The sequence below is a fragment of the Protopterus annectens genome, chromosome 2.part2 (genome assembly GCF_019279795.1).
Source record: "Protopterus annectens isolate FY-2018-M chromosome 2.part2, PAN1.0, whole genome shotgun sequence".
In the NCBI taxonomy this organism is placed as follows: Eukaryota; Metazoa; Chordata; order Ceratodontiformes; family Protopteridae; genus Protopterus; species Protopterus annectens.
The window spans coordinates 29,594,435-29,613,435 of record NC_056730.1 but is presented as its reverse complement, the minus strand read 5'-3'; the positions used below and the strand labels follow the sequence as shown (position 1 = coordinate 29,613,435).

At 43.8% G+C, this 19,001-nt stretch overlaps 1 protein-coding gene across 4 annotated transcripts in view; it reads left to right on the top strand.

The window, feature by feature from the left end:
* Nucleotides 1-19,001, top strand: part of TENT2 (terminal nucleotidyltransferase 2) — a 1,237,070-nt gene that overhangs the window by 338,946 nt on the left and 879,123 nt on the right. For all 4 annotated transcript variants that reach the window (XM_044063713.1, XM_044063711.1, XM_044063715.1 and 1 more), the window contains one exon: nt 17,052-17,115. In XM_044063713.1, coding sequence (XP_043919648.1) covers nt 17,052-17,115 — 64 coding nt within the window. The remainder of the gene's footprint in view (nt 1-17,051; nt 17,116-19,001) is intronic.

The window sequence follows — 19,001 nt, the reverse complement described above, 5'->3', positions numbered from 1 at the left end:
TATTTAAAGTCATCTAGGAAAGTGGGAGTTTCTGGGTCAGGGTTGATGATCCTTACTTCGGGTTTGCCTCTTCCACGCTAAGCTTTTGTTTTGGACAGCTCTGCTGCATTCTCAATTTCAGGGCTGTGTCTGGTATTTTCATATACTAGGACGCTCTACTCTAAGAGGCCAACTTTTGCCTTGGCCTTTGATGCTGTAGAAAGGATGCTGTCCTCTCAGGAAAAGGGTCAGGTTTCAATAGCTGATGTGCTTTCCCCTTTCTCATCGGGGCATGTGACCAGTCATCAGTCTGATCCTGGATGCCCTGCATCAGTGTCTCTTCATCCTGCTCCCTTAAAGGGGCTTCCAGCCTTTTCCTCTTCCCCCCTGGCTTTACTGGAGCATTTGGTTTCAGGAAACAGCAGATGTAAGAGGAAACACCTTGATTTCTTGGAGGAGTCTGTCATGGAAGATACTGACCTCGAGGAAGGTGAGGGGCCCCCTAAGTGTCCATAGGATGACTCCTGTTTTGGCAATACTTTGAAGCTGCTTCACCAGTACAGAGGCTGCTCCACATTTGTATATGTTTATGCAACTTTGTAGATTACTTCAAGGCATTTTTTTGTCAGTGCTGTATTTGATGGCTTTTCTTTGTTTGGGCTGAAAGTTAGAGAGACTTTAATGAGGAATGAGCGAGTTGGGAAGAAGTTGCCCACCGCTCACCACCCCTCAGTGTACCTTTTCTAGGAACATGCCCCTCAACTGTACAGATTTTTGCAGAATGTCCGGATTTTTACCTCCTATTTTTGGTTTGTTCCTCATAAAATTTTTAGTTTTCCACCAAATCATTGAAGATTGAAGTCCCTAAATAGTACTAAATAATGACAGACATTTGAGTTTCAGACTTTATATCTCTCAGAAAATACATAATAATGCAAAACCTGCTATTCAAGTAACTTTCCAAGTTTATAGGAGCAATATTTAAATTCTGTCCCTATTTTTGGACTTTTATCCCTTCTATTCTTTCTTCTTACACTGAGAGGTTGACAGGTATGTCTATGAATCAGAAATTAGGAATACGTGCCTCTTTTTCAAAAAGTTGGAGCAATCTTCCTCAGGATGGGGGGAGGAGTCATAACGAACACTGCCCGTGGGACAAGGATGGTATGCAGAATCAGGATTTGCATGGACATTCTCTGGCGGGCTCTTTCAGGACCCTGAAGAGTTGCCTGACTGTCCTACTTCTGAGGCAGTCTGGGATCACTTGACTCGTCACCCGAAAGCTTTGATTCGTGGGTGTTGAGTTGTATCCAGAAGTTACTCTATTCCCTTTTCACAGTTTCCAAACTTTCATTAAAAGCGTCTTCCAGGCATTCCACTCTAGGGTGTAAAGATTCACAAGCTGCTTGCAGAAGGTTATTGAAGAGCTTTCGCTGGTCCAGCAAGGATCTGTTGTCTGTTCCAGATTCTTTTCGGTACCAAAATAGAGCAAGGATCTCAGGCCAGTTTTGGAATTAAGGAAACTGAATTGCTTTTTGAAAAAGGCCAGGTTCTGAAATGGCACAGTGCATTATGTCTTTCCTCTTATGAGCAAAGATGATTGGATGTATTCAACATACCTCAAGGACGTCTACCATCATTCCAAGAAAGACAGGCACTCCAATTGTTTTCTGCACTTCTGTCTGGGGGTCGATCATTACTAGTTCAGGGCACTGCCACTTGGTAAATACCCAGGTGGCTGTTGTGAGACTAAGTGCATGGCAGGGGTCACAGTCTGGCTCCGGGTTGCTTGAATTCTAGGTCTTCCCTTACCTGAACGAATGGCTCGTTACTTCCCCCACAAGAGCATCTGTGATCATGGCCAGGGATACCTTTCTCCATCTGTGTGTCCACTCGGGTCTTTCAGTCAGTTATCCAAAGTTGAACCTTCAGCTTGTTTGGGTACTAAAGTTCATCGGTTATTGCCTGGATAGAGTCAGTCAAATTGCAAAACATCCGAGTTCGAGTAATCAGCCTTCTTGCCCATTCCTTGTCAGTGCTTGCAACCTTAATGCCTCCAGCTAACGCAGTTATGAAACTTCTAAGTCATATGGCAGAGTCCATAGCATTAGTTTTTAGCCAGGTATCATATGAGGGCTTTGCAATTGACTTTGGCTATACAGAGTTCCTTCCTGTCCCTTCTAGATTTTCCCATATGGCTGATGAAAGTGTGTCACAACCAGATTTGTTGGTGGTTGCAGTCTCCTTTAGTAACCAGTGCAAGACATTTGCCCTTCCAGCTTCCCTGGCCATGGGCACCTACCTCCTGGAGTGGGGAGCATTTTAAAGAGAGGACAGTTCAAGGTTTTTGCTCTTCCATTGAGGCCCACAATTCACATCAGTGTTGTTGAGGTGAGGGTGGTCCTCTGTGTTGCAGGCCTTTCAGGACACCTTTCCCAGGTGTGATTTTAGTACAGATGGGCATTTTGTCAGTTGTCTGGTATGTCAGCAAGCAGGGAGGAACACAATTGTTGTCGAAGGGCCATGAGGGTTTGGCAATGTACAGTTTCTTATCAGCAATTTTTGGTGGCAACATTCTGGGGGAATTCAACATTCTGGCCGACAGCCTCAACAGGAGCATTCTGCTTCCCTGTGAGTGGTCCCTAATTCCCAGGGTCAGAGCTCAGAGTTTTCCATGCTGGGGCATACCATATTGTGATTTTTGCCTCCCCATCCAACACCAAGTGCAGCAGCTATTTCTCCTATGTTTCCCCCCTCCTAGACATTGACCCAGGAGCTCTCTGTTGTTTGCCCTTGGAGCTTCTTTATGCTTATCCCCCAGTTCTGGTGATGGTAAAATTTATTCAGAAGACAGCCCGCTGCAGTGCAGCTGTGATCCTAGTCTCCCTTTTCGCCTTGTCAAGTGTGGATGTTCATCGTGTTACACTGCTGCAGTCATTAAACTTGGGTTATCCTGCTGTCAGGTGGTTCCCCAGTCGGCCTGAGTTCCAAAGTCTCGGTCCGGCGTCGGTTGCTGTCGCCTCCTCCCTGACGTCAGTGTAACAGGGGTATATAAGATGCAGCCGACGCCATTTTCTTGTCTTTCTTGCCGTGCGGTGCCCGAAGCAAAAGCAGTTCGCAGGTGCCGGTCGGCCGTCTCCTGAGATTTTCATTCCGAATCCAGAACCAAGTCTTCTACAAAGCTAAGTACCCCGTTGGGGAAACTTTTTCTTGCCTCAGACCGATATCATTAAAAGTTAATAACTGTATTTCTTGTGGGAATCAAATACCTCATAAGGATTTCCATTCCTATTGTATCCCATGCCTAGGCCCAGACCACGATGTTCACTGGTTGTCGGTTTTGTGCTAGGTTTAACAAGCGCACTATTAAATGTCGGTTTGATTTTGCCCGACATTATTTTGGTAGAAAATTCAATTATACCATGCCGTCGGAAGTTCCGACGACCGGAATACACAAAAAGCGCAAAGACAAGAATAGGCATCCGAGGCCTAAAACTGACGACGAAGCCTCTTCTAGGCCAGTCGCCGGTTCTCTGGTTTTCAGCGAGGCGCCTTCGCATCCCCGATGACTGTTTCTGTAGAACCACAGGCCGCCTCTGACTCCCACATGGAGATGGCTGGGCCTCCGGGCACACAAGTTATTCAGCCTACCGAGACTAACCTTTCAGAGGGATCTGGAGTAGCTTAGCAACCCACAGCTTCATAGGGTGTCTTCAGACCTACTCAGTTAAGCATTAAACCCTCAGCTAAGTCTAAACCTCCTTTAAAATCAGAGAAACAAATACAGCATTCTCCAGGATAGGCCTCCATGCCTAAGAAACAAATGCTCAAAATGGCCGAAGACCTAATCACTCTGATCAGGGGGTCCCATCCCCCTCCTGATAAAAGGCCTAGACAGGAGGCAGACTATGACTCATCCAACCAGGTGTCCATCTCTTCTGATTCATCCTCAGACCTAGGATACTCTTTACCCCCTTATGAGGATTCTGATGCTAAGGAATCAGTTCCATCAGCCTCACCGCCTGAGGACTACTCCTTTGGGGAAACCCTACATACCAAGAGGGAACATTTCCACTGGGAAGGCCATGATTACTCATAATCCAGGAAAAGGCTTGGAGACTTCCTTTATTACCTCAACACAGATCCCTTGCTATTCCGCCAGTGTTGGATGTTGTGGATGATGTGTATACTGAATCCAGCTCAAATCCTGATTCCTTACCTCCAGCCCCTGTTAAATCTGACAGATACTAGAGTCCCTGACCCACATAAATTTATTTATAAAAGCCCTGTAGCTGACCCTGAAACTATTTCTCAGGGACCCAAATTAGTTAAGGCCTCATCAGCCAAGAATCCAGTCCCCTCCGACAGAGATTCCAGAGCATTAGACAGATGGGGAAAGAAAGTATATACGTCTGCAACTTTAGCAATGAGAGCCTTAAATTGCCAGTTTCACATGCCAAAATATCAGCAATTTTTATTGTCTCAGTTAATGAACAGAAAATGCTTCCAGAATCATCAGATCCTCCTAATTTTAAAGAAATGCAGGATTTATTGCATGCAGCTGAACAAGTGGGAAAGCATACTTTGCAATGTGGTTTTGATTCTGTAGAGGCCTCCTGCAGAGCAGCAGTTACAAGCTCTGTCATTAGAAGACATGGTTGGTTAAAAGAACATACGTTACCAGATCATGTTAAAGCAAAATTATTGGATGCACCTTTGCAGCAGGATGTGTTATTTGGAGTTGAGGCAGAAGAGGTATTAAAGAAAATGGAGGATAAGGCAACATCTATGCAAATGGTGAAGGATTTTTTACAGGGTCAGCCTCCTAGATTTAGCAGAAACTGGCCAACTTAGAATTGGTCCTTTCCAATTACAGACAGACCTCAACGGGGAAGATGCAGACGTCCAAGAGGTAGAGGTCAGACACAAGGTCCTTATAGACCTCGACAATGGGTTGCATCAGGCCAGAAAGAAGGGGAAGACAGGCCCCAACCATACAAAAAGCAGCTCCAATGACTTCCCACTACAGCTGCCAAACAAATCCCTCTTGGCAGCCCCCTTGGGAGGAAAACTGGCACTCTACCATAATTGGCAAATGATCACCAAAGACAAATGGGTTCTCAACATTGTATTTCAAGGTTACAGGTTCCACTTTCACACTCTGCCAAGGTTAAAAGGAATGCCAAATCTGCCACCAAATCAATGGACAGAGACTCAAAGACAAATTACAGCACTCATGAATATGAGAGCTATTCAAAAGGTACCATCACAGGAGCAAAGACAAGGATTTTACTCGAGACTCTTTCTGGTACCCAGAAAGGACAAAGCCTGAGGCCCATTCTGGATCTTTCATCTCTAAACACTTACCTGGATGTTCCGAAATTCAAAATGTTGACATTACAGCAGCTTCTTCCCATGCTGGGCAAGAAAGCTTAGCTCGAGACTTTGGACCTCAACGGGGCATACCTGCATGTCCCTATCGGACAAAACTGCAGAAGATACCTCAGATTCATAGCTAGTTCAATTCACTTCCAATTCTCTGCACTGCCCTTTGCTCATCTACTGCGCCCAGGGTCTTCACAAAATGCCTGGCACCAGTAATTGCATTTTGCAGACAGAAAGGAATTCAAATTTATCCGTAGCTGGACGACTGCCTGATTCAAGTAGAGAGCAAGGACATTCTACTAATGCATTTGGCATTTGTAAAAAAGTTACTAAGTTGCCTGGGGTACACAGTAAATGAAAAGAAATCAAAACTAGTGCCCTCACAAGAGATTATATGCCTGGGTGCCAGCTTGAACACAACGGCCCAGATGGCTTATCTCACGCCAGACAAACAGACAACTGACTCAATATTTTCAATTGATGGCAACAAAGACTCAACTCCCTTCAAGAAAAATTCTGCAGGCCTTGGGTTACATGGCATCCTGCATACTACTAATTCCATATGCCAAACTGCATATGAGGAAACTACAATGGTACCTAAAGAATGTATGGTCTCAACACTGTCAAAGTTTCAATGGTGGGCTCAAGCTTGTCACCTCAACAAGGGACAGCCTTTTACACAACCCACAGCCAGGCAAGCACTGACAACAGATGCATCGGATTACGCCTGGGGAGCACTCATGGCAGGCAAATGTATTCAGGGCACGTGGCCCACAGAACAAAGGCATCTTCACATCAATCAAAAAGAGATGCTAGCTGTACAAAATGCCCTTATAGCTTTCAAGGACCTGCTGCATCTAGGACATCTACTGATAAAGACAGACAACACCACAGTTATGTGGTACATAAACAAGCAAGGGGGCACTCCCTCCTACCCCCTATGCAGACAAGCCATGATCTTGTGGAACACAGCTATAAACCTTCAAGTTCATCTGCAAGCACAATTCCTGCCAGGAGAGAAAAACACACTAGCAGACGACTTAAGCAGAAACATCATGGATCCCCACGAATGGGAATTGAATCCACAAATATTCAGAATGATAACACAGAAATAGTGGAGCCCAGACATAGATCTGTTTGCATCCCCAATAAACTGCCAGCTACAAAAATTCTGCACAAGGAGTTACCATCCACAAGCATGGAAAGTGGATGCCCTCTCATTCAGCTTGGAGAACCTACAAGTATACGCTTTCCCACCACTACCTCTCCTGCCAGATGTACTCATAAAAGCCAGGCAAGAAGAGCCAAAGATGATCCTGATTGCACCAGACTGGCCATGCCAGCACTGGTACCCAATGTTAAGAAGCTTAGCACAAGAACCACCTTGGATTTTGCCTCAAATCTCACATCTGCTGACTCAGCACAACAATCAAATACTACACAGCCAGCTAAAGACCTTAAATCTAGCTGCATGGAAGATTCCTTAGTCAAGCAAACAATGCCTCTCTCCAAAGCTGTTGTGGATGTCATTCTGGAGGCCAGAAGGCCAAGTACCAGGAAAGCCTATTCGGATAAATGGAAGAGATTCTGTGCCTGGAACCAAGCTCACAACCCTGACCCTCTTGTCCCAAACATTCCTCAGATACTACAGTACTTAACTGAGACGCTGGACAAAGGCCTCTCCTTCTCATCCATCAAGATCCACACCTCTGCCATCTCTGCTCATTACAACACGGATCCACCAATTTTCTCTAATCCTCTGTTAAAACAGTACCTCAGAGGGGCTAAAAACATAAGACCGCCCCGTAGAGCACCTACTCCAACTTGGGACCTCAACTTTGTTTTGGAAATACTAACTTTACCTCCTTTTGAGCCAGCTAACACAGCAGAATTAAAATATATCTCTTGGAAAACTGCTCTGCTCCTGGCAATAACTTCAGCACGAAGAGTTTCAGAATTGCAGGCACTAATGGCAGTGGAACCTTTCCTCATTTTCCACCAGGACAGGGTGTCTTTAAGAACTAACCCTACATTTATGCCAAAGGTGGTATCCAGTGTGGCTCTAAACCAAACTATTCACCTGCCAACTTTTTATCCTAAACCACAGAGTACAGGGGAGAGAGTACTGCACTCTTTGGACATTCACAGGCAGTTACGCTTCTACTTGGACAAAACCAAAGCTTTCAGAAAATCTGAGCAATGATTGATAGCATATGCTTCAGGAGAACAGGGAAAAGCCATTTCAAAACAGACTATTTCACATTGGATAGGACATTGTATACGTTTCTGCTACACATACCATGGAAAACCTGTACCTAGCAGCATTAGATCTCACTCCACCAGGGCAACAGCCACTTCAACTGCCTACCTCAGGGGAGTACCTACCAAGGATATTTTGGAAGCAGCAACTTGGAGTTCTGTACATACCTTCACCAAGCATTACCATCTGCCTCCATACTCTAAGCTTCGCCACTGCAGTGCTGCAGGGCCTTATAGCCACCCCTAATGCCTTATAGAACCAGCCACCCTACCTCAGCTTTGGGATTCTACCCAAGTGTAATGACTGCAGCAGTGTAACACGATGAACATAGTACAGTTTTGTACCTACCATAAATGTAGATGTTCGAGTGTATACACTGCTGCAGTCCAGGTTACCCTCCCTCCTTCCCCTCGTACTGGCTGGTACGTACCTATGTTTTCTACCCTTACTACCTATGGGGAGTATTTGCTGGTAGCTGTAAGTTGTTTTTTGCTTTTCTTATGTATGTTTTATTAGTAATTGGAATTGTCTACGTATTTGGAGGCACCTGACATCTGGGGCAAGAAAAACTGAAGAAAATGGCATCGGCTGCATCTTGTATACCCCTGTCGCACTGATGTCAGGGAGGAGACGACAGCAACTGACGCCAGACCGAGACTTTGGAACTCAGGCCGACTGGGGAACCGCCTGACGACAGGATAACCCAAGTGTAATGACTGCAGCCGTGTATACACTCGAACATCTACATTTATGGTAGGTACAAAACTGTACTTTTCCTTTCTTTTGGCCTCTTCTGAAGTACCTGTCTCGAGTACTGGATCACATTCCAGATCTGATTTCTCACCCAGTTGGTCTGGATTCCCCCTCCCCAAACCTTCAATCCTTCATGTTAACGACTTGGTTTCTCTAGTTCCCTTGATGGCCAGAAATTGCAGGCTTAGCCAGAGCTCACATCCTGTCTTCATCTCAGAAGCAGTCTGCTAGAAAAGTAGATTCCACTAAACGGAGATGATTTGTACTTTTGGTGGTGTTTTGTGGACTCTTCCCTTTGTCTGCTTCCTTAGAATCTGTTTTGGAGTTTCTCATGGAGTTGTTTCAGTCAAGTTCCAGTTTTTCCTCAATTAAGATATGGTTGGTGGCCATGTCTAATTTCCATGTTGGCAGGGATAATGTTCCTCTAGCTTCCCTCAAGATTTTTAATGCATGTCTCCAAGGGACCTATTTGCTCTGTCCCCCAGTTCGGGATCTGGTTCCTCCCTTGGATTTGCCTTTGTTTTGCAAGTCCTTGCAGGCTCTCCATTTGAACCTTCAGCTATTTCTGACTTGAAGCTTTTGTCATGGAAGACTTTGTTCTTGGTGGCTGTTACTTCTGCAAGGAGGGATTTAGAGTTGCAAGCTCTTGATTCCTTTCCTTCTTATGTGGTGTTCCACAAAGACATGGTTTCTGTTCTTAAGAAACCCTTCTTTTCTGCCTAACTAAGGTAGCTTCCGATAATTACAGTTATGTTTATCATCCTGTATTTTTTTCCAGTTCCTTCAAAAAAGGTAAATACCTTCTGCATTGATCAGATGTGCATAGGCAATTAAGATTTTATTTGGCCAGTACCAAAGCTTTCAGAAAATTCAGTCAGTTTTGTCTCAGTTTCCAAATTCAGGCTGGGCTCACTTGTGTCTAAAGTGACTTTATCTAAGTGGCTATCTGTATATTATTTGCTTATTCCTTGAAAGTTAAGACCTTTCCATACAAGCTTAAGGGCATTCTACAAGGTCTATGGCTATTTCTACAGCTTTCTTTTCCAGAGTATCATTGGATGAAGTTCGTGCCTCTGCTACTTGGAATGGGTCACTACACTTTTGTGTTGCATTATAAACGAGATATTCAGTCTAGACCCTGGGCTACCATTAGCTCCACTGTATTGTGAAATACCCTTCTTTAGTTGCTCCTGAGCATTTTTTCATGGCTGGGGACTGTGTTCTACATGTTGAAGCCAGACTGAGTTGACAACTTCAGATATGAAGGTTATGTACTCACCATAATGATAGATATATGTTGTCTGTCTGGTCCAGCTCTCCCCCGTCCTGCTCCTGTCTTTTGTTAATGCAGCAGACTCTCCCTTCTGTGATGAATGGGCAGTGCTGGTAATCCAGTCCTTTTTTTTGGAGTCCTGTGTCCTCGTTGGTTAGGGAAGCTTTAGTATGTGTTGTAAGTGGTTGTCATGGGGCAAACTTGATCTGAGGATTAGGGTGAAGAGCAGGGAGTTGTAGGTAAGGGAGGTGGCGAGTTCGAAGTCTGAAGGAATTGGCCAGTGTGTGATCTGAAGACCCACAGGTTGAACCAGAAGGAGTCAGACAACATAGATCTATCTTTATGGTAAGTGCATAACTTCCATTTACTTCATCTTTTTAAAAGCATAAGGTGGGGAGGTTACCATCCACATCCTTACTGGAAGAATTAACACAATGTGCAGTTTCTAAGAAAAAGGTGACGTGTCCGTTTAAGCCCTACTACCTGCTACTTGAGAATTCATTAAAAAGTCAGTAAATATAAGAAACTAGTCCAGCAAACAGTAACTGGGTTTCCCCACACTGAAGTGTTAATGCTTTTACTGATGCAACTCTGCCACAGCCTTTCAAGACAGCACAGTCACCCAGATGATATTGCAACTTAATTTGAAAAGTAAGCTGATATAAAAAAAAATGTTTATTTAGTATATTGCTTCTGAGCTAGTTGAAAATTTGTTATATGTTCTACAATGTGTAGAGTTCTACGGCATGATGTGTTTGGAATAGTGGTTAAGGTCTTCACCTCGTAGACACAAGGTACAGGGTTTGATTCTGACCTTGAGATATTGGCTAGGCTTAAAATGGCCCTTCAAGGTAGTTAGCCCAGTGTTCACCTCTGAATCTACATTGTGAAACTGGGCATTTTGGAATATCAGTCCCTGTCTTCACCCTCACTCAATTCACTGTTGAGCAACTTTGAAGGTGAAACGTGCTAGTCACATTCCAAGTGAAAGCTAAACCACTTATTAAAAATCAGCTGTTATTTTCACTTAATGTTTTCCCAGTACAAGTCTGAAGTTAATGAAATGTGGTGGTTGATAATAAACTTGTCTTTGCTTTCTTCAGTTGAATGCACACAGATGAGTTATGCTAACCCATTGTAGATAAAAAAAAAACTTGTATTTCCCATTATAAGCATTTGTGGCTATTAAAGCACCATTTAGCACAAGTAACTTGTTAACCCCCTAATGAACATCTCCTTTTAGTCTAAAAGTCCTAGAAGCTGTATTTGTAAAACTTTTGTTGAGACAGTAAAAGGTATCACATCACTTCTGTTCTCTGATTTTAAGCAATTTTTTATATCTGTAATTATTTGATTGGAATAAAGCACAATTGATGAAAGAAAACCTGACGTTGAAGTGAGCTTTGCATCACAAGTCATCTAAATTGTTAGAACATACTGAAATGTGCAGTTATGGCATGTAAGATCCATTCTGGAAAGATAAACTACCCAGTGGACTACCAAACATTTTTTTTTCATATTTAAAAGTGGGTTCACCTAGTAAGGTATTCAGAGATTTGCATATTCATAATTCGATATTACATCAGTAAAGATCTGTGCACATAATTTTAGCTTAATTAGTGATGTGTAAATTGTTCAATATATATCATTAAACTGTGAAACATTATTCTTCTATTATGAATTCTGGGCCATGAAAATGCAGATGTTTGTGTTTATGTACAGACCCTTTCCTTTTGAGTTCAGCATAATGTGTGAAAACAGATTTTAGCAGTGTAGCACCTCTTACAAAAGCCTGCCTTGAAGATGTGCTGCCGTTGAGCGTTTCACACGTCTGTCCATACCAAAGCAGAGCCTTGTGCTGGTTTTACTTGATGTTCTTCATTCCACATTGCTGCAGTCCTAACTATTGGATAGTCCGCTGTCCAGTCGGCCCGAATACCAAAGTATATGGCTGACGTCGGTCAGGGCGCATTAGACTGACGTCAGTACGTCAGGGTACTAATGCGCATGACCGACGTCATATCCTCAGTCTTTTTTGCCGCATGGTCCGATGCAGAAGCAATTTTGCGAGTGCAGGTTGGCGTTCTGAAAGTTTCTGAAGTCAGAGTTTCAGACCGAATCAAAGTTGGCTACCCCGTACTCTGGGGAATATTTTGGTTTTTGCCTCAGTATTTAACCGGATGTCAGAAAAAGTGAATAACTGTATTTCTTGTGGGAAACAGATACCTCATAGGGATTACCATACTTTGTGTATACCTTGTTTAGGGCCTGAGCACGGCGTTGTTGGATGCCGCTCTTGTGCTAGATTTAACAAACGCACTATTAAGAGAAGGTTAGACTGTGCCAGGTTAGTTTTTGGGAAGCGTTGTAATTATAAAATGCCGTCGGAGGCTCCGACGCCCGCGCCAAAAAGCGCAAGGACAAAGCAGCAAAGCCTAGAGTGCAAGAACCGACAGGGCCAGACGGCGGACCTTCAGAAGGCTCAGTGGAGCCGGAGGTTTTGCCCGGTGTTTCTTTGGTGTCTCACGGAGACTTTACTGTTACAGGATGTATCCTCGCAGGAAGTAGGCCAGGCTGAGGGGGCTTCTCAGGTGGCTGTTCTTCCCTCTCTTCCTAAGGTGGTTAGAGCCTCCCCTTCTGTTTCCAAGGCTTCTTTGAGAGGCAGGCCAAGTTTAACTTCAGTGGGGGTTTCTCCTAGTGCTTCAGGGTCTTTGCCTAAGAAACATATGCTTAAAATGGCAGAGGATTTGATTACTATGATTAGAGGTTCTATGCCCCCTCCTGATAAGAGGCCTAGGGTGGAACCTGAGTTTGAGAGTTTTGAGCAATGTTCGGAGGCTTCTGAGTCTTCGGCTGAAGACTTGCAGGAGTATCCTCCTTATTCTGATTCTGATGTGGATGATTCTACTCCTTCAGCTTCTCCTCCTGAGGATTTTTCATTTTCAGAGACTCTGCATTCCATGAGGGAGCATTTTAAATGGGAAGGTCAAGATTTCTCTGATTCCAGGAAGAGGCTTAGGGAATTCTTGGTTTTACCCCAGCATAGGCCTTTAGCTATACCTCCTGTTCTGAATGTGGTGGAAGATGTTATTGCAGAGGCTTCCCTCAATCCTGATTCTTTGCCTCCTGCCCCAGTTAAACCGGATAGGTACTATAGGGTGCCTGCAGCTCATAAGTATCTTTTTAAGAGTCCTAGGGCAGACCCGGGAACTGTCTCTCAGGGGCCTAAAGGTGTGAAGGCCTCTGTTGTTAAAAATCCTGTTCCTCCTGATAAAGAGGCAAGGGCTTTGGATAGATGGGGAAAGAAAGTGTATACTTCTTCCACTTTAGCCATGAGGGCGTTGAATTGTCAGTTTCACATGTTAAAATATCAGAATTATCTCCTTTCACAATTGAAATCTAAGGTGGATGCTCTGGCAGAAGGTATTGAGTGTAAAGAGTTGCAGGATTTAGTTCATGTGTCTGAACAGGTGGGTAAACATTCCTTGCAATGTGGTTTTGATGCTGTGCAGGCCTCCTCGAGGGTGGCTGCCACTGGTTCTGTTCTTCATAGGCATGCCTGGTTGAGAGATCAGAGTTTAGCTGAGCATGTTAAAACAAGGATTTTGGATGCTCCTTTGCAGTCTGATGTGTTGTTTGGTTCGCCTGTGGAAGCAGTCTTAAAGAAAATGGAGGACAAGGCTAAGTCTATGCAAACTGTTAAGGATTTTTGCAGGTGCAGCCTCAAGTTTAGTAGAAATTGGCCTACTAAGGGATGGACTTATCCTGCTTATGATTCCCAGTCTAGGGGTAGGTCTAGACGTGGTAGGGGCAGAGCTCAAGGTTCTTTAGGTCTAGGACAGGGAGTTCCCCTGCTCAGACTTCTGGTGAGGGCAGGGGTCAGTCCTTTCGTAGCAGACCCAATGACCTGCCTTTTCAGCTGCCAGTACATTCTCGCCTGGCAGCACCTTTGGGAGGAAGGCTGTCTCTTTTCAAAGAAAATTGGGATTTAATTACCCAAGACAGATGGGTTCTGGATATCATTCACCACGGTTACAGGTTTTATTTCCATACCATGCCTCCTTTCAAAGGCATGCCAGACATTCCTCCTCTACAAAGACAAGAGGCTCACAAGCAAATTTCTCTGTTGCTCCACATAGGGGCCATTCAGCCAGTTCCTGTGCCAGAAAGGGGCCTAGGATTTTATTCTCGCCTGTTCCTAGTACAAGAAGGGGAACACGTGGAGGCCAATTTTGGATTTATCTATCCTCAACACTTATCTGGACATTCCCAAGTTCAAAATGTTGACGTTACAACAGCTTTTACCTCTGCTGGGCAAGGATCACTGGATGGTAACTTTAGATCTCAAGGAAGCTTACCTTCATGTGCCTATAAGACTAAGTTGCAGGAAGTATCTGCTGAGCTGGAAATTCTCATTATCAGTTCTCTGCATTGCCCTTTGGCTTATCCACTGCGCCCAGAGTATTCACAAAGGTTCTGGCTCCAGTGATAGCTTACTTCAGGCTAAAAGGAATTCAAATCTATCCTTACTTGGACGACTGCCTGATTCTAGCTCAAGAAAAGGAAGACCTTCTACAGCATTTGGATTATGTCATAGCAGTGCTAAGATGCCTAGGGTATTCTGTGAGCGAAATAAAGTCCAGTCTAGTACCCTCTCAAGACATGTGCTTTCTGGGTGTGAGACTGAATACAGCAGCCCAGATGGCCTTTTTAACCCCGGACAAACAAAAGAATCTTTCCAGTTACTTCCATCAACTATCTCTTCAGTCCGGGCTGACTGCAAGGACAGTCCTTCAAGCCTTAGGGTTCATGGCATCTTGTATTCTGGTGCTTCCTAATGCCAAACTGCATATGAGGAAGCTGCAATGGTATCTCAGAAATGTATGGACACAGCACTGCCAGGATTTGGACACTGTCATTCAAATAATACCTTGCATTCAAAAGGAATTTTTGTGGTGGGCTCAGGAATGTCACCTAAACAAGGGACTCTCTGTGACCCGCCAGAGGCGAGTCAGATTCTAACGACAGATGCCTCAGACATTGCTTGGGAGCTCATCTAAATGGAAAATGGATACAAGACAAGTGGCCTGCCAGACTACAGCATCTACATATCAACATGAAAGAGATGTTAGCAGTCCAGTTTGCATTAATGGCTTTCAAGGAGTTACTTCTTCCAGGGCAGGTGTTGATTCTAACAGACAACACAACTGTCATGTGGTACATCAACAAACAAGGGGAACACATTCTTACCCATTGTGCAGGCAAGCAATGATTTTATGGGAGACTGCGCTCAGCTTGCAACTAACTCTTCAGGCAAGGTTTCTGCCGGGAGCACAGAACTCCTTAGCAGATGTGTTAAGCAGACAAATCATGGATCCCCACGAGTGGAAACTGGATCTTCATGTATTTCAAAATTGACAGTGTCATGGGGAACTCCAGACATAGATCTGTTCGCTTCTCCACTAAACCACCAGCTGCCAAAGTTTTGCACAAAGAGGTTTCATCACACAGCTTGGAAAGTGGATGCTCTTTCTTTCAGTTGGAAAAATCTTCATGTGTATGCTTTTCCACCTCTGCCTCTTCTCCCAAAGGTGCTTCTAAAGGTCAGACAAGACAAGCCAAGGATGATTTTAATAGCTCCAGATTGGCCTCGGCAGCACTGGTACCCATTACTGAGGAGTCTGGTAAGGAAGCCTCCATGGCCTTTACCCTTGATTCCACACCTGTTGTCTCAGAGGGACGGTCACCTGCTCAATGTCAAGCTTCAATCTCTTCATCTAACAGCCTGGCATATTCTGTTTTGAAAGACAGCAGGTCTCAACTTCCTCAACAAGTTTTAAATGTGATTATGGAAGCCAGAAGACCTAGTACAAGGAAAGTGTACGCAGAAAAATGGAAGAGATTTTTATTTTGGAGTGCAGCAAACAATTTGGAGATTTCTGAGCCTAATTTGAGTGTGGCTCTTCAATATCTTACTGAGTTATTGGACAAAGGTTTGTCTTTCTCTTCCATTAAGATTCATGCTGCAGCAATTTCAGCTCACTATGATTGTGACCCACCATTGTTTTCATCCTTTGTTCAAGCAATTTCTTAGAGGGGCAAAGAATATAAGACCCCAATAGAGCTCCTACTCCTGCTTGGGATCTCAATTTTGTGTTGGAGAAACTTACTCTACAACCTTTTGAGCCTGCGGCTACTGCTGAATTGAAATATTTGTCATGGAAGACTGCTTTTTGTTGGCCATTACTTCTGCAAGAAGGGTTTCTGAGTTGCAGGCCCTTATGGCGGTAGAGCCTTTTTGATTTTTCATAAGGATAGGGTATCTTTACACTAATCCTTCCTTTATGCCTAAGGTGGTTTCTAGTGTGGCTTTAAACCAAACTATTCATTTGCCTACTTTTATGCAGATCCCCAAAATAAAGGGGAAAAGATTTTGCACACTTTAGATGTACACAGGCAATTCGTTATTATTTGAGCAGGACTAAGGATTTTAGGCAGTCTCAGCAGTTGTTTGTTTCTTTTGCTTTGGGTTAGCAGGGCAAGCCTGTGTCAAAACAAACTATTTCTAGGTGGATTGGGTTTTGCATTGCATTTTGTTATTCCCATCATGGCAAGGAGATTCCAGCTGGAATTAGGCCTCATTCCACTAGGGCTACTGCCACTTCTACAGCATTTCTAAGGGGTGGCCACTAAGGATATTTTGGAGGCAGCTACTTGGAGTTCAGTGCATACTTTCTCTAAGCATTATCACCTTCCTCTCTACTCTAAGTCTAGGGCTGGTTTTGCCACAGCTATTTTGCAAGGCATGTTGTCAGTTCCTGCTTCCTTATGATTTGCCAGCCTCCCTTACCTCTGCTTTGGGATTCTACCCAATAGTTAGGACTGCAGCAATGTGGAATGAAGAACATAGTACAGTTTTGTACCTACCATAAATGTAGATGTTCGAGGATCCACATTGCTGCAGTCCAATTTACCCTCCCTCCTTCCCTCTGTGTTTAAGGGTGGTTGTGTAGGTAAGGTTATATTCTGGTAATTTTGTATATATTGTACATATTTTGGTGCAGGTATGTTTGGAATTTTTGGTTTTGGCCTTAGCTTTTCAGGGTCTTCTGACATCTGGGGCAAGAAAAGACTGAGGATATGACGTGGGTCATGCGCATTAGTACCCTGACGTACTGACGTCAGTCTAATGCGCTCTGACCGACGTCAGCCATATACTTTGGTATTCGGGCCGACTGGACAGCGGACTACCCAATAGTTAGGACTGCAGCAATGTGGATCCTCGAACATCTACATTTATGGTAGGTACAAAACTGTACTTTTTGTTTGTTCATATCAGAGTATTTTTTTCTGTTTTCATTCGGTTGTGATCTGTTCAATGTTTTGTATTTCTTGATGCAGGTTGATCAAAGAACGGAAGCCAGGCACATACTCAACATAGTTCAGCAGCTTTTTTTCAGACTGTGTAAGTTGAAATTATTTTGTCTAAAAACCTCTGCATGTGTCCTGAGCTTTTTATTTGAGAACAAATAGTTGTTCTGAGATTCCTGATGCTTGCTGCTTCCTGTTTGTATCAGAATTTCCAGCATGTGTTACGGACCATTTGATGTTCTTCATATTGGGTCACTGTAATGGTAGTTTTTATTATGTAGTGTAATTAACTGCAAGTGAACATTCATCCATATGGGTAGACATCCAGGGCTCTGTGGATGTTTTAGGTAGAGCTGACTGCACCCCTAGGGCAGGAAAACAAGTATGTCTGCATCTCAAGTACAAGTGTCAGTCAGTCATTCATTGCCATCTTCACTTCTGTTTTGCTGTTGGCTTATGCTGTATGTCAGTGAGAAGTATAATTTGCCAAGTTTATACTAAGCTTGTGGGCGGAGAGCCATCAAGAAGCTTAGCCACTTCACTCATGTTTAGGTAAAGGCAGACTAGTTTTCTTGTGAGTCATCATTCACATTAATACTAAATGTAAATTTGCAGTTGCCTATCTAACCACTAAACTTGGCTTTGAAGGTTGTATGGGTGATGCTTTGTTTTATGTGCAGATGGAGTCTATTCTAGTGATGAGAAATAATGTGGAGAATGTGCTGCTTAAAAAATCTTTTGTGCCAGCTGGTGGTGCTAATCAGGTTTAGATCTTTGGATTGGAGAGTTTTAGAGCATTCGTTCTATGAAAGTGGAGAAGGTCAAAAAGTGAAGAGTCTTTCATTGCAGGATTAGGTAAGCACTGGTTACCTTTCAAGAGCCTATATAAGAGTAGAGAGAAGGGAATTTTAATATTCCAGGGTAGTTTAACTGGCATACACAGATCTTCTTAGTTGACAGTATTTGAGATCTTCCATAACTTAGTGTGCTTAGATAGTTTGGTTGAAGGAGTAGAAGACCTTGCAAATGTTTAGGAAAGATTGCCTGGTGGAATTAGAGAGCCATTCATCAACCAAGTGTAATGAAGTTAGAGGGTAGAAGGTCAGTGCAGCACTCTGAAATGGGGTGATGATGTGTGAGCTTCAGAGTGAACCAAGTTTAAAACTGATTCAAAATTATGATCAGAGAGCTGAAAACAGATGCAGAGTTATACATAAGGACGTTTAGATGATGAGGTGCAGTAGTGCCAATTACTAGAGGTGGACTTGGCAGTCATACTTAATGTAATCTTTGCAGACTCAGAACTTAGGTTCATAGGTGTGTACTAGGCTAATGGCCCCTGGGGCCTTTACACGCCTAGCCATAGGATTAACCTGGAATAGTGCCACCCGACCTTAGTTCCCAGTGCCTCTGTTGAGTAGAGCCACTGGTGTTATCCCCGGGGTGAATTTTCTGTTTCCCATCCACTCATCAAGATTTCTGTCGAAGAGGGTCAGCGAGGTGCTCTGTTTGACATGTATGGGAAGTCTGTTCCATAGTATGAGCAGTCTCTGGGTTATGAACCTGTCCCTCCAGCATGTTCTGTTAATTGTGGTAATGAGGCTGAGGTCTGCTGGAGTGTGTGTTGTGGAAGGATTGGGATTTCTTTAGATGTAGCTTTACTAACCGAGCTGGGTCAGACATGGCTTTGTAAGTCAAGCAGAGATCGCCTCTAAGAAGGTGATATGAGACAGAGAATAGTCTGTCAATATAGGACAAGTGTTTAAGGCCTAGGATCCTCTTTATGAGGTGCTTTTGCTGCCTCTCCAGTTGTTACAGGTGTCTAGTGAGGTACATGCAAAATGTGGCATTGTACTTAATGATTGGCCTAATGAGGGAAGGTAGAGGTAGACAATGACCTCTTTCTTCCTGGATGCAAAATCCTTGGTATTGAGATGTGCCACATAGGACTTTCTGACCACAGTGGCAATGTGGTGATCA